General features: G+C 45.6%; 1 protein-coding gene across 1 annotated transcript in view; it reads right to left on the minus strand.

Moving 5' to 3' along the window:
* LOC126175649 (protein white-like) overlaps positions 1–16,114 on the minus strand; it is a 300,070-nt gene that overhangs the window by 138,925 nt on the left and 145,031 nt on the right. The window contains exon 2 of the mRNA XM_049922541.1: positions 7,062–7,347. Within this exon, the coding sequence (XP_049778498.1) occupies positions 7,062–7,347 (286 nt within the window). The remainder of the gene's footprint in view (positions 1–7,061; positions 7,348–16,114) is intronic.

The raw sequence follows: 16,114 nt of genomic DNA on the forward strand, positions 1-16,114 counted from the left end.
TCCCCATTGCATGCAAATGTCGCACAATGGTGCAATGATCACAGTTCATCAGATTTGTCAATTCTCGAGTACACTGTAGGCTAATGCGTTTAAATGATCTTCATCAAACCCCGAATGTCTTCCTGAACGAGACGAGACACTAATGTCAGAACGATCCTCCTTAAAACGAGAAAACCACTTTCTTGCCGCGCTCAGCCCCATGGCATAATCCCCACACACGGCGCAAATGTTTCTGGTTGCCTCCACTGTCGTCGCCCTTCTTTTGAAGTCAAACGGAAGAATATGTCGGAAATGTTCCGATTTCTGCCTCACTATCTCCAAACGACAAAATGACCATATATAAACTCAAATAGTAACAGTGAAATACAAATAATAAACGACAATCGATAAATATACCCATAGCAACCGGAATAGCAACATGCAAAACAAAAAGGCTGCGAACTTTTGCAACAGGATAATACGATGGTTGGAACTTCAATAGTGGCAAGTATTTATTCACAACCGATACAAAAGAGTTACATGTTTGCACCTATTACTGTCCTTCAAAGTAGTCAACAGCGTTGTGTAGAACCCGTTGCCAGCGATGTGGAAGGCGTAGTACACCGTTAGCACAGCCTGTTCTGTTGATGGTGCGAATGGAGCGGTCTACTGCCTATCGAATCTTAGGAACAGTTCTGAAGTGAATGCCACGAAGTGGTTCGGAATCAAATCAAAGTCACAAGGACTTAAGTCCGGGGAGTATGGCGCTTGCACCCGTGCATTGTGGTGAAAAATGATGGGTGGGTTGCGCAGAAAGTGTCGCCGCTTCTTTCGCAAAGCTGGTCGCAGGTGATGCTCCAAAAACGAACAGTAATACTGTGCATTGACGGTCTGTCGTGGAGGAACGTAATGCGTTAGGATAACACCATCACAGTCGTACACGAGAATCACCATAACTTTACACCTCTCCATTTGCACCATCAACAGAATAGGGTCTGCTAACGTTATAGTGCCCCTTCCACATGGCAACGGGTTCTACACAATGCTGGTGACTACTTTGAAGGACAGTAACAGGTGCGAATATGTAACTCTTTTGTATCGTTTGTGACTAAAGAGTTGCTACTACACTCCTGGAAATTGAAATAAGAACACCGTAAATTCATTGTCCCAGGAAGGGGAAACTTTATTGACACATTCCTGGGGTCAGATACATCACATGATCACACTGACAGAACCACAGGCACATAGACACAGGCAACAGAGCATGCACAATGTCGGCACTAGTACAGTGTATATCCACCTTTCGCAGCAATGCAGGCTGCTATTCTCCCATGGAGACGATCGTAGAGATGCTGGATGTAGTCCTGTGGAACGGCTTGCCATGCCATTTCCACCTGGCGCCTCAGTTGGACCAGCGTTCGTGCTGGACGTGCTGACCGCGTGAGACGACGCTTCATCCAGTCCCAAACATGGATCCTACGGTCTTGGCGTGCATCCGTGCGTCGCTGCGGTCCGGTCCCAGGTCGACGGGCACGTGCACCTTCCGCCGACCACTGGCGACAACATCGATGTACTGTGGAGACCTCACGCCCCACGTGTTGAGCAATTCGGCGGTACGTCCACCCGGCCTCCCGCATGCCCACTATACGCCCTCGCTCAAAGTCCGTCAACTGCACATACGGTTCACGTCCACGCTGTCGCGGCATGCTACCAGTGTTAAAGACTGCGATGGAGCTCCGTATGCCACGGCAAACTGGCTGACACTGACGGCGGCGGTGCACAAATGCTGCGCAGCTAGCGCCATTCGACGGCCAACACCGCGGTTCCTGGTGTGTGCGCTGTGCCGTGCGTGTGATCATTGCTTGTACAGCCCTCTCGCAGTGTCCGGAGCAAGTATGGTGGGTCTGACACACCGGTGTCAATGTGTTCTTTTTTCCATTTCCAGGAGTGTATTTAAGTTTCAACCCTTGTACATTACCCAAACTGCAATTTCAGTAGTCTGGTTAACAAGAAAATTTGCGCTCATTATTAGGATGGAATATTGGAAGTATAACGTTTCATGAATTGACAAGAAGGAAATTACGAGCATCTCGAGTGAAAGAAGGGATTGGTTGATAAGACTCATCCTGAGAAATCTACAGTTTGGCTATAGAGAGAAATGAGGGAGCGGTTAAAAATCGTGAAGGGAGACCAAGTTTTGAGTACGGCAAGCAGGTTCAAATGGATGGCTGTTTGCTCACACAACTAATACCAGAAGAATAGAACAGAAAATTGAGGATGTGCTATATGACGATCAGTCTGCCTTTAGGAAAGTTAAAGGCGCCAGAGAGGCAGCTCTGATATAGCGGGTTGATAATGGAAGTTAGAAAATGGAAGTTAGACTGAACAAAAATCAAGACACGTTCATAGGATTTGTCGCCTCGAAAAAGCGTTCAAAAACGTCAAATGGTGCAAGATGTTCGAAATTCTGAGGAAAATAGCGATAAGCTCTAGGGAAAAACGGTTGATATACAATATGTACAAGACCCAAGAGGGAACAATATGACCGGAAGACCAAGAACTAAGTGCTTGGATTAAAAAGGGTATAAGACAGGAATGCAGTCTTTCGTTCCTACTCTTCAATATACGTACATTGAAGAAGCAGTGATGGAAATATATGTAAGGTTCGAGAGTGGGATCAAAATTCAAGATGGAACGATGTCAATGATAAGATTCGCTGATGACATTGCTATCCTCAGTGAAAGTCAAGAAGAATTACAGGATGTGTTGAATGGAATGAACAGTGTAACGAGTACAGAATATGGAGTGAGAATAAATCGAAGAAAGTCGAAAGCAATGAGAAGCAGCAAAAATGAGAACAGCGAGAAACTTAACATCAGGATTTGGTGATCACGAAGTAGATGAAGCTACGGAATCCTGCTAGCTAGGCAGCAAAGTAACCCGTGACGAACAGAGCAAGGAGGACATTAAAAGCAGAATAGACCTTGCGTAAAGGTTATTCATGGCCAAGAGAAGTCTACTATAATCCGAGCCACGAACGATGGCATTTCGCGCATGTCGAGTCACGGGCGGAGACGGCAGTGTTGACGATGGTTCAAATGGCTCTAAGCACTATGTGACTATACATCTGAGGTCATCAGTCCCCTAGACATAGAACTACTTAAACCTAACTTAAGGGCATCACACACATCCATGCCCGAGGCAAGATTCGAACATGCGACCGTAGCAGCAGCGCGGCTCCGAACTGAAGCGCCTAGAACCGCCCGGCCACAGCGGCCGGCCTTTGTTGACGATTCCAAGCGATAGTAGCGGCACGGGCAAGTGCGTGCTTTCCACTTGGAGAAAGCGTATATCCTGCAAATTATGTCTCTTACTTATGCAGAATTTATCACTTACCTCCACTATCAACAATAGCAACTCGTAGCAAATGGAATCGAAATTCACTAAACGACTCGGTACTATCACGTTTAATGCTCGCATTAGCTACGGCATTCACAGCAGAGCGCTCAGAACATACTGAATGTTCATCGGTTGTTGGAGTAGACGTGACATAGGTGCGCAATACAAGCTTAAACTCGACCGCCATCGTTCGTGACTTCAACAATAGTATCAAAATGTGACTTAATTTGAGGAAGAATATTCTAAGAACGGACGCGTGCAGCATGTGGAGCACGCCATTGTACGGCAGTGAGACATGGGTTTGTGGGAACACCGGAACAGAGGAGAATAGAAGCAGCTGTGTTATGGTGCTAGAGAAGACTGTTGAAAATCAGGAGGACTGATGTAAGACGAGTATATTTCTATTGTCTATTGTCAAACCACGATTTATGAAAGATGTTTATATTTTATTAATAGGCTTAAGTAGAAATAATTAATATTTGTCATGTTGGAAATAATTGTGGTAGCAGGGAATGTCTGCACCAAAGTATTGTCGGCAGGAGAGACCGCACATTGATGTAATTTTAAAAAGGGCGGGAGAGACCGCGTATGGATACATTTTAAGAAAAGGGAGGGAAAGACCGCACACTGATACATTTTGTAATGGTAGCAGGGATTGTCTGCACCAGAAAGCATTGTTGGCGGGAGAAACCGCACTTTAGCGTTCGTAGGAAGTCAGTAGTAAGCGAGATGTGAAGCGAGTCGGTAGCAGATCTGAAGCGAGAGGTTGAGAGGAGCGGTGTGTCTGCCAGCCACCAGCTATGATTTATAAGAGATTATAAACGGATGTACAGAGACATCAGCTAACTTAATAGTTAGCTGATGTCAATAATTCAATAATATTAGTTCCTCTTATGATAATTCATAAGAGGAACTAATATTATTGAATTATTTCTATGAGAAACTCAAGACTACTGAAGGTATGTTTGCGCAATGCTAGTTGTAATATTATTGTAAAAAGTAAGTCCCATTTGAACATTTGTATACTCATTTCATTCAGAATATAATTCATTTTTGCCAACAATATTGCATTACTGATTATAATCCATCCCAAAAACCATCAACGTAAAACTTTGCAAAATTTTATTGTTGACAAGAAAAAGTTACGGAACTTCAGTCAAATTAATTAAAGAATAACGTCAGCTTTGCTATTAAAGAATAACGTCAGCTTTGGTAATAAGTACAGCCACTTACTATGACAGCCTTCCAGCAGCTAATTGAGTATAGTAAAACATAGTAAGTATATTCATGTCGCAGTTCGATGTTGCAGTCTGATGGATATCCAGTAACAGTAAAAAAAGGTAAGGAACAGTTTTGGGTTATTGCAGGTAACGACTGAGGGCCACGACGACGACACATTCTATGTTTCGTCGAAATAATCAGAAACTCACTTTTAATAAGCAGCATTTAAATTTGTATGCGAAGTTTGAGAAAGAGAATTAATTTCAAAGGGAAGATTTCATTTGTTATTATTAAGCAAGAGATAGAAATCCTAAGGGAAGGTTTCATAGGTTATTGTAGAAGGGAAAGTTGCGTAACAAAAGAGATATAGAGGAGACGGGAAGGTAAATAGCGAGGAGGTACTCCGTAGGTTCGGGGAGGAAAGGAATAAACAGAAAACAGTGACAAGAAGAAGGGAAGAATGATAGGACATCTGTTAAGACATCAGGGACTACGTTTCATCGCATTCGGAAGGACGATGGTTCAAACCCGCGTCCGGCCATCTTTATTTAGGTTCTCTGTGATTTCCCTAAATCGCTCCAGGCAATTGTAGGGACGGTTCCGGCGAAAGGGCACAGCCGACTTCCTTCTCCATCCTTGCCTAATGAGATGGGACCAATGACGTCGCTGTTTGGTCCCCCCTCCCACGAACCAACCAACCGACAAGTTCATGATACTAGAGGGAGCTGTAGAGGGTGAAAACTGTAGAAGCAAACAGAGCTTGGGGTACATCCAGCAAATAATTCAGGATGTAGATTGCAAGTGCTACTCTGGGGTAGGGTTACCAGATTTCGGAATGCCAAAAAGAGGACTTTTCCATATTTTAGGATGAAAAAAGAGGACACTTTCTATTTCTTAGATTTATTACATAAGAAAAAAAAACATTACACACATCTCACACACCTATGTATTTTTCATTTGACTGAATCTTTTTTAAAAGTTCCTTCTCTTGACACAAATATTTAAAAAAGTTCTTGCAATTCAAATTTCTAAAATTAAATTTCACCATTGCAATCCCCTTTACAGTGTCAGTAGTGAGTCTATTTCTCTCCTTTGTCCACTGTGCCTCTATTAAGAACAGCAACCTCTCCACACAAGCATTATCGGCTGGCAACGCGAATAAGAATTGTGCAATTTTAATTAACTTGCTAAACTGTTTCTCACTGTTACACGACTCAACATACTTGCATCACTTATTATGGGCCGGTTCTGATTTTCTATCATATGTGGCTATGAATTTTTTTAAACTGGAAAACTAATCAAAGCACTTTTCATCGTCAATTTTAATATATTTATTCAACAAAAATTTGATTGATTCTTCAACGTAAGACCACGATCTTCTTCTTCTTCTGTAGTGGTCAATCCAAGGATTGGTTTGCAACAGCTACAATGGCAGCATGTCTCCATTCTGTGCGTCTTTCAGCTTTTCTCTTCATTTCTTTATAGGTGTTACATTCCACATCTTTTCACGATTTGATCCATGTACCTCAGTCGTGGTCTTCCTCTTGGTCTTTCTCCCTCGACATATCCCTCTATGATTGTGTTCAGGAGTCCTTTATGTCTTAATAGATGGCCTGTAAATTGCACTCTTCTTTTAACAATGAAACTCCAGAAGCTTCTCTTCTCACCTGCTCTTTCAGAACCACTTCGTTTGTGATATATCTGAAAAATCGAGCCACTTAAAACAAGAAAATTCACAAAATGGTTCCATCCAGATATTCAGGTACTCCAAACATCCTTCATAGAGGGTACCAAATTGGCACTTAAAATTCTTCACCTTCAAAGGATAACCATTATTTTCCATTTGAAACAATCTTTCTTTCACACTCAAAGATATAAAATTTTCATCTTTTCTGTGCTGAAGGGAATACAGTACATTCATGACATCGATAAGGGAGTTTTCTTCCTTTTCTAAGATACTAATACAATTATGAAAAATGCCAACTAATGATTGGATATGCCATAGATATAGCTCATAATAAACATTCTTTAGGACTGTTGGAGGTTTGTTTTGTGACAGAAAGAAGGATTTCAGAGCGGGAAAGATCTCTGTAAGTCTCTGAATGGCTGGAAATAGTGACAGCCATCGAGTCTCGCTATGGCTGAGAAGTTGTTGGTACTCTATTTCGACAAAATAACGAAATTTCTTTAGTGACTCTACACGGACAGTGTATATCGAAAAATGATTGTATATTTTCATTATTAATCCTTGTAAGTCAATTTCTTCGCCAGATTCTGGGGTGAAAATGTTGGCACAGGAGAGGAATTCGTGGCGGGCCGCTTCAAACCAGTCAGAAGACTGACGAGTGAAAAATACAGAGATGAAGAGGCTTGAAGTAGATAGCCCAGCGTGGAGAGCGGCATCAGAGCAGGCGAAGAGCACAACAACCGTCAGTGGAGCTTTACTCGGCAGCGCGACTCACCGTCCTTGAGGATGTGCTTGCGCGGCTGGTCGCCGCCGGCGGCGCTGCCCCAGAAGCGGCGGCGGTGGCGGCTGGTGTGGGTGGGCGCGAACACGTTGAGGCGGTGCCACGTGTAGGTGACCAGCTGCTGCTCCAGCAGGCTGGCGCCGCTGCCCGCGCTGCCCTCGGGCGAGCCGCGCTTCGACTCGCTCCTGGCGGTCGCGCGGATCCACTGCACCGGCTCCATCTGCATGTCCGAGTCGCTGCGACCGCTCAGCGCGCTCGTCGTCGTCCCATCGCCGCTCACCTGCAACACGCCCGTACCCCACACTCACTCTCTCACTCTCTTATTCCAGATCCATCTGTGTCAATTTCTTACAAGGGAAACTCCCTAGCGCCCCCCCCCCCCTCCCCACTCAAATTCAATGGTAAAATGCCCAGTGGGAGCTCGTCAAAAACTGAACACAGTTCAAGTGTGAAAATAGGAGGAAGGTATACTGAACAGTCCGATTCACCACTTGGTGCAACCAGTGGTTGCTTAAGGTCAATCCTTCCAAAACCCAGGCGATCATAGTAGGCAAAACCACCCCTTCCTTCCGCTTCCTCGATTTCTATGTCACCGTCATTGGCCGTCCTATCGCCCTCACCCCCACCCTTAAGTACCTTAGCGTCACCCTTGACCGTCGCCTCTCCTGGACCCCCCACCTCCAGACGATCCGGGCCGAGGCACGCTCCCGACTCCGTCCCCTCGAGCTCCTTTCTGGCCGTACGTGGGGTCTGGACCCCTCCACCATCCTCCGTACCTATAAATACCTCATCCGCCCTATCCTCTGCTACGCCCACACTGCCTGGATCTCCAGCCCCCCTATCTTTTACAAATTCGTTCAGATCCTAGAACGCCATGCTCTTCGCCTCGCCTATCACATCCGTCTCCCCTCCCGCATGCGGATCCTGTACGACCTTATTCCGTTCCCCCACCTCCTCCTTTTCCTCGAACGGATACGGATCCTCTACACCTCCCGTAAACTCGATCCTCCTCACCCGCTTGTCTCTCCCGTCCTCTCCTACCACCGTCCGCTGCCGCACCTGTATTTCCACATCCCACCTGCTCTCCATCTCTCCACTCTCTGTACCCTCTCCCGAGGTGGCTTCCGCCAGCTCCCCCTCCCTGATGATGTCCTCCTCCCCTCCATCTACCCCTCCTACTAACTTTGATCCTACCTCCCTCTTCCTGTGTTTGTTCCTTTGGGCACCCTCTCTCCCTTCTCTCCCCCTTCCCTCCCTCCTCCCTTTCTCCCCACTCCTCCCCCGGGCTTCCCCTACCCCCATACCTTCATTCCTCCTACCATCTCCTCTGCCATTGACATTTTTGCTCTCCTATCTCCCTCCCCCACCCCCTTCTTCCCCTCTCGGCAGGTCCCTGGACTCGCACACGTTCAGTGGACATTCGCGCGCCGGAAATCATCGCCATCAGTTTCTCGTGTGTGTGCCATCGTGTTTGTGGTTTAGTGTTCTTCATCGTCGCGCTCCTTCGTTCACCTGTACTGTCTAAGTCGTCAGTGTTCGTGTGCAGTGCCGACAGTTTTTAGTGTTTTTTCGTCGAGTGTGAACGGCTTCTGTTTTTTGCCCCCCACTTTGTTCAGTATCGTCTGTGTCTCCTCTGTATTTTCATTCTTAAACTCGTGGCTGAAGAGCAGCGTAGTATGCTGCTGCCAGACCACCTTATGTAAGGTGTTTAAATAACAATAAATAAATAAAAAATACTGAACTGTGAAAATGAATCGGAATAGAAATAGTGAACGGTTCCAGGCTGAAACGTAATGCGATCTCTCGAGCAGAGAGTCTTCTTCCCTGGTTAGGCGATCGGCATGCACTCTGAAAGCAACGCTCATGCGAAACCCAACCCGCACTTTTGTCACTTGACATCCTGAAAGCCACAGATCAAGGCAGTCACGTAAATGCACGATTTCGTCTACATCTACACACACTACCCGATAAAAAGTATGCGGACACCCGTATGGAATGCAGAACTGGAAAGTCAGGAGAGTCGGACCCATCAACATAAAACGTGGTTGGAAACATTGTTTTATCAGTAGAAAAGCTGTTACAACAGAATGGGTCGGTCATGAGAGCTGATTGACTTCGAACGTTCACTAAAGTGCGTGCGGCCGAGTTTAGGTTCGTTCTGCGCATCTGACGTCACAAAACACAGTCAGCCAATGAACAGAGAGCGACGTTGCCAGAGCTCGACTGCAGTGCAGAGCACGGACGCGTGTCTTCAGTTTTAGAAACGTTCAATCATAAATAAAGTAATTGAACAAAAGCAATGTCTTGATAGCAGACCTTGTTTTATAGAAAGTTTGGAAAAGGCATTCTTTTACCAATTGCTTCATATTCTATTAATTAATTAAACCAAACAAGCAATAAGACTCCTAATTCAGGCGATAGCAAGGAAGGTGTTTGTTATCATTCTCACTAACCGCTTTTTCGCAATAAAGAACAGTGGTAACTGTTTACTTCCTTTTGTACTTCGACGAAACGTGAGTAATTCATAGTCATACCAACTGTGTTTGTCGATATTTTGCGTGACATTTTTAAGTTCTATGGGAGTTCTAATGAATGACGAGCTGCGTTAGCGTAATTGAGTTCAAACCTTTATTCGTTTGAATGTATTTTTTTGAAATTTCTAGTAGCAACTAAAATCGACCATACGGAAAGTATACGCTATGGACTTTTACCTCTGCAAACTCTTCAAAATTTCGTGCAATGGTTTACTACATCTAATGCTGCCCAATAACTGCATTGAACATCGAAACAAAATTAATTCATTTATGGGGGGAAGGTATCAGTCAAGAAGATGTGTAAAAATAAAATTTTTGTGCCAAATAGTTTTTGTGAAATCGAATGATAAAGTGTGACAAAGCAGTCGAAACACCATGTGTCTGCACAGGCGAGCAGTGCAATGATGACAAAATCGCGCACAGCGCGGAATGCGGGGAGCAAGTCTCTGTAGCAGCGAAAGGGTTAATGCGGCCTTGGTGGCTTTACTTCATAAACTGCGCGCTCCCCCCTAAACTTAAGTTTGCGAACTATACTATGGCGCTGCTTCTCTTGGCGCGTACAACTGGCAACGCAGCAATCTCCCGCGTCTGGGCGGGCATGCGCGAACCGCCAAGATAAAAGAATTGAACTATAGTTACTAGCAGTCACCTGAGTAACGACTCCATTAGGGATATTTCAGCCCTTCTAAAGCTGCCCAACTCGACTGTTAATTTTGTCACTGTGAAGTGGAAAAGCGAAGGAAGAACCAAAGCTCACCCAAGGAGGATCTGCAACGAACTGACGCACGCTGCAGGGAATGGCAATTGAATCTCAATGTAGACAAGTGTAAGGTGCTGCGAATACATAGAGAGAAAGATCCTTTATCAATTAGCTATAATATAGCAGGTCAGCAACTGGAAGCAGTTAATTCCATAAATTATCTGGGAGTAGGCATCAGGAGTGGTTTAAAATGTAATGACCACATAAAGTTAATCGTCGGTAAAGCAGATGCCAGACTGAGATTCATTGGAAGAATCCTAAGGCAATGCTATCCGAAAACAAAGGAAGTAGGTTACAGTACACTTGTTCGCCCACAGCTTGAATACTGCTCACCGGTGTGGGATCCGTACTAGATAGGGTTGATAGAAGAGATAGAGAAGATCCAACGGAGAGCAGCGTGCTTCGTTACAGGATCATTTAGTAATCGCGAAAGCGTTACGGAGATGATAGATAAACTCCAGTGGAAGACTCTGCAGGAGAGACGCTCAGTAGCTCGGTATGGGCTTTTGTTGAAGTTTCGAGAACATACCTTCACCGAGGAGTCAAGCAGTATATTGCTCCCTCCTACGTATATCTCGCGAAGAGACCATGAGGATAAAACCAGAGAGACCAGAGCCCACACAGAGGCATACCGACAATTTTTCTTTCCACGAACAATACGAGACTGGAATAGAAGGGAGAACCGATAGAGGTACTCAAGGTACCCTCCGCCACACACCGTCAGGTGGCTTACGGAGTATGGATGTAGATGTAGATAGTGCTGACGAACAGCGCATTGCGAATGGTGGTTGTAAAAAGTCGCATGGAACCAGCAGAAGGAATCTCTCGTGAGCTCAAAATTATACAAGCAGTGAAGCTAGCACAATGATTGTGTAAGGAGTTAAAAAGAACGGAGGAAAGTAGTCGAGCAGCACCCCATAAACCACACATTTCTGTAGTCAGCACTAAGCAAAATACTAAGAGACGCTTGAGATTGTGTGAAGAGCGTCGCCAAAATGGAAACGAATGATTTATCTCGTTATCCTCTGTGCCAATCCGATGGATTCGCGCATTGCGAATGGTGGTTGTAAAAAGTCGCATGGAACCAGCAGAAGGAATCTCTCGTGAGCTCAAAATGATACAAGCAGTGAAGCTAGCACAATGATTGTGTAAGGAGTTAAAAAGAACGGAGGAAAGTAGTCGAGCAGCACCCCATAAACCACACATTTCTGTAGTCAGCACTAAGCAAAATACTAAGAGACGCTTGAGATTGTGTGAAGAGCGTCGCCAAAATGGAAACGAATGATTTATCTCGTTATCCTCTGTGCCAATCCGATGGATTCGCGGAATACCTGGAGAACGTTGCCTGCAATCATGGGTAGTGCCAACTGTGAAGCTGTGTTATGGCATGAGTATTTTTCGTAGTTAGGGCGTGGTCATCTTGTGCTTAAGAAAACGCTAAATGCGGAAGCATATGAATACATTTTCCAGCATTGTGTACTGTGTACAGTAGAGGAACAGTTTGGAGACGATGACTGATCGCATCGACATGACGATGCACGCTGTCAAAAAGGAGCATCTGTGAGGCAATGGTCTGTGGAGAATAATATTCCTAAAATGGACTGGTCTGCCCAGAGTCCCTTCATGAACCATAGTAACACACCTTTGGGTCGAATTACACTCATGCTCATAAATTAAGGATAATTGCAGAATGTGGTGCCATACAATGCGGCACTACACAAAACTGGCACTAATAGCATAGGCACATGTGGAACACAAACGACACAGATCTGTAAGTCCACGGTATTGGTGATAAGTTGAGAAAACCGTCCCGAAACACATGAGCTACAAAACGCCACAGTTTCCTGCGCATGTACCCCAATATCAGTGGGATATAATCACCATGCACACGTACACAGGCCGCACAACGGGCTGGCATACTCTGGATCAGATGGTCGAGCAGCTGCTGGGGTACAGCCTCCTATTCTTGGACCAGTGCCTGTCGGAGCTCGTGAAGTGCTCTAGAGGTGTGAAGACGTGCAGCGATACGTCGACCGAGAGCATCCCAGCTCTATGGGGTTAAGGTCTGGAGGACAGGCAGGCCACTCCATTCGCCTGATATCTTCTGTTTCGTGTTGCTCCTCCACGATGACAGCTCGGTGGGGTCGTGCATTATCATCCATCAGGAGGAAGGTGGGACCCACTGCACCCCTGGAAAGGCGGACAGACTGGTGTAAAATGACGTCTCGATACATCTGACCTGTTACAGTTCTTCGGTCAAAGACACAAAGAGATGCAGGGGTGAACGTGCACCAATCATAATCCCACCCCACACCATCAAACCACGACCTCCAAACAGGTCCCTTTCAAGGACATTAAGGGGTTGGTATCTGGTTCCTGGTTCACAGCATATGAAAACCCGGCGAGAATCACTGTTCAGACTATACCTGGACTCGTCCGTGAACATAACCTGGGACCACTTTTCCAATGTCCATGTACTGTGTTCTTGACAGCAGGCTTTACGGGCTCTCCTCTGACCAGGGGTCAGTGGAATGCACCTTGCAGGTCTCCAGGCGAATAAACCATGTCTGTTCAGTCGACTGTAGATTGTTTGTCTGGAGACAACTGTTCCAGTTTCTGCGGTAAGGTCCCGAGCAAAGCTCGGTCGTCTGCGGGCACTGATGGTGGGTCTTCTTTTGGTGTTGTACACTGTGGACGCCCCTTTCTGTAGCGCCTGTCTGCTGGAATCGTTGCCATAATCTTGAGATCACACTTTGTGGCACACGGAGGGCCCGTGCTATGACATGCTGTGTGTGACCAGCCTCCAGTCGCCCTAGCATTCTACCCATCATAACGTCATCAATACGTGTTGTTGAGCCATTCTCAACACACCGTCACCATTACACTTACTCGCTGCACCGTACTCTGACATGAACCAACAGACCTCTGCGTATGTGGACTGCTGCCAGAGCCACCGTGCGACGACCGCAGGTCAAATACACCGCATGATCATAACCCGAGGTGATTTAAATCCGCAAACCGCCCACCAGAGCTGTTTCACCATGTATCAGCATTATCCTTAATTTATGAGCATGAGTGTAGAATGTCGATTATGTTCCGCACCCCAGTGTCCCACACACCCCATATTAACGTCCAGTGTAATGTGTCCCGGTACTTTTATCCGGTACTGTACTTAGTACACAAGCCATCATACGGTCCACGGTGGAGGGTACGTGGTACCGCTGCTAATAGTTGCCTGCTCTGTTTCACTCGCAAATGGAGCGAGGGAAAACGACTGTCTACGTGCTTCCGTACGAGCCAAAATTTCTCTTAGTTGTCTTCAAACCCCTTGCGACGAATGTACGCTGGTTGCAGTAGAATCGTTCTGCGGTCGATGGTGTTTCGCAAATGTAACGTCGTCTTCTCTACAGGGATTCCTATTTGAGTTCATGGAGCATTTTCGTAATGCAGTACTCTACTTTTGATCGAACCTACCTGTAACAAATCTAGCAGAACGCCTGTGAATTCATTCGATAACTCCCTTTCATCCGATTTGGGGAACCCCAAATACTCGAGCAACAGTCAGGTCGCTCAAGTGTTTTTCAGTCTCCTTTACAGATGAACGACACTTTTCTAGAATTTTCCTAGTAAATCGAAGTCGTTAATTCCTACCTTTTCCCAGAAATTCCTCAAAAAACAAAGTTGACTCTTTACCTTTCGTACAACAAACATGCTCGTTTCATTTCTTGTCACTTTACTACATTATGCCTAGATACTTAATCGACGTGACTGTGTATTCGAGCGCCGGCCAGTGTGGCCGAGCGGTTCTCGGCGCTTCAGTCTGGCACCGCGCGACCGCTACGGTCGCAGGTTCGAATCCTGCCTTGGGCATGGACGTGTGTGATGTCCTTAGGTTAGTTAGGTTTAAGTAGTTCTAAGTTCTAGGGGACTGATGATCACAGTAGTTAAGTCCCATAGTGCTTAGAGCCATTTTCTAGGGGACTGATGACCTCAGAAGTTAAGTCCCATAGTGCTCAGAGCCATTTTTTTGTGTATTCGAACATTACAGAACTGTTTTCCCTACTCATCTGGATTAACTTACAATCTTCCATATTTAGAGTGAGATGCCATTCATGACATAAAAAAGCAGATCCACTCAAATTATCGCGTATCACTCAAGCTACTCAGCGATGACACTATTCCGCCGCCCGCTGTGGTCGAGCAGTTCTAGGCGCTTCACTCGGGAACCGCGCTGCTGCTGCGGTTGCAGGTTCGAATCCTGCCTCGGACATGGATGTGTGTGATGTCCATAGGTTAGTTAGGTTTAACTAGTTCGAAGTCTAGGGGACTGATGACCTCAGATGTTAAGTCCCATAGTGCTTAGAGCCATCTGAACCATTTGAACACTATTCCGTACATCGCAGCGTCATCAGCAAACAGTCGCAGATTGCTGCTCACTCTATCCGTCATATCGCATATGTACGATACAGAGAACACGGGCGGACCCACTCACCCCCGACGGCACCTTTCTCTCTGATTAACACTCGCCGTCCACCCCAGCTTACTGGTTCCATTACTTCGAGCCACTCACGTATCTGAGCACCTACTCCACATGCTCGGACCCAGTTAACAGTGTTCAAGGCAATATGCTTTGAGGACATCTAGGGGTATGGAACCTACCTGTTGCCTTTCACGCATGTTTCTCAGAATATCGTGCGAGAAAAGAGCAAAATTGTATTTCGCAAGAGCGGTGCTGATTTGTGGAAAGAAGCTTTTCGCTCTCAAGGAAAGTTTGTTATATTTGTACAATGTTTCGGAGCTGTCTACTTCGGATTTCAGCCAGCTTACGGTTTCGAGTATAACTTGAGCGCGACAGGCTTTCGTTTTGTACGAATGTTTAGCAAATTACTGTTAGAATCTTGGTATTCCGAGTGTCTTTATTTTGTATGCGATCTGATTTCCCTCTCCGTGTTTTGGCTGACGAGTGTTCGTCAGAAAACCTTAAATTATCGCCTAGCCTACCAAAAAGCATTTTACTCAGTGTCACGCTTATTAACGAAAGTACGGTCACAGGGGCATCGAATGAAATTGGTTGCTGAAAGGAGGATTCCTTGACAGGGCGAACGCACTATGCTAGCTTGGACGGAAAGTCATCGTTCATGCACAAATAATTTGAGCCCAGGGTAGTGTGTTGGGACCCTTTCTGTTATGTTGTAAGAGTGACCAAAAAGGCCGTTAACATTTTAAAATTCAATGCTTCATGAAAAAATACAGGCAGAGAGGCAAAAATTGACATACATGCTTGAAATGAGATGGACTTTTACTGAACACAAAATAAGTACAAAAAAGACCAACAAATGGGGCTTCATATGAAACAAAAGCAATAATTAGCATAACAATTGATTTTTAAAAAGGAAGATGTTGTTTACAACAAATGCTCGCCACGTCGGCCGCCATTCATCAACGATACCTTTAGCCGAGGGACAATGTTGTGAACAATAGCGTACAGCATAATAGCTAGTATGGTGAGAAACTGCCATTGGATGCTGTCTTTTAGCATCCCTAATGAGGTCGTCGATCGCAGTAAATTTGCGACTACAAGTAAACAAGTTATCACATATATTAAGGTGTGCGGGCCTGAGAGACTAAGTATGGCGTAAGTGCAAGCTCGGCACGCGATCCTCACCAAACGATGTGCAAACAGACCTTTCGCCAGTGTGGCAATATGACGTGGAGCGCCATCTGCATAAAATTCGTAACTTCCAGCAGGTGTT

The sequence above is a fragment of the Schistocerca cancellata genome, chromosome 3 (assembly GCF_023864275.1).
Source record: "Schistocerca cancellata isolate TAMUIC-IGC-003103 chromosome 3, iqSchCanc2.1, whole genome shotgun sequence".
Classification (NCBI taxonomy): domain Eukaryota; kingdom Metazoa; phylum Arthropoda; class Insecta; order Orthoptera; family Acrididae; genus Schistocerca; species Schistocerca cancellata.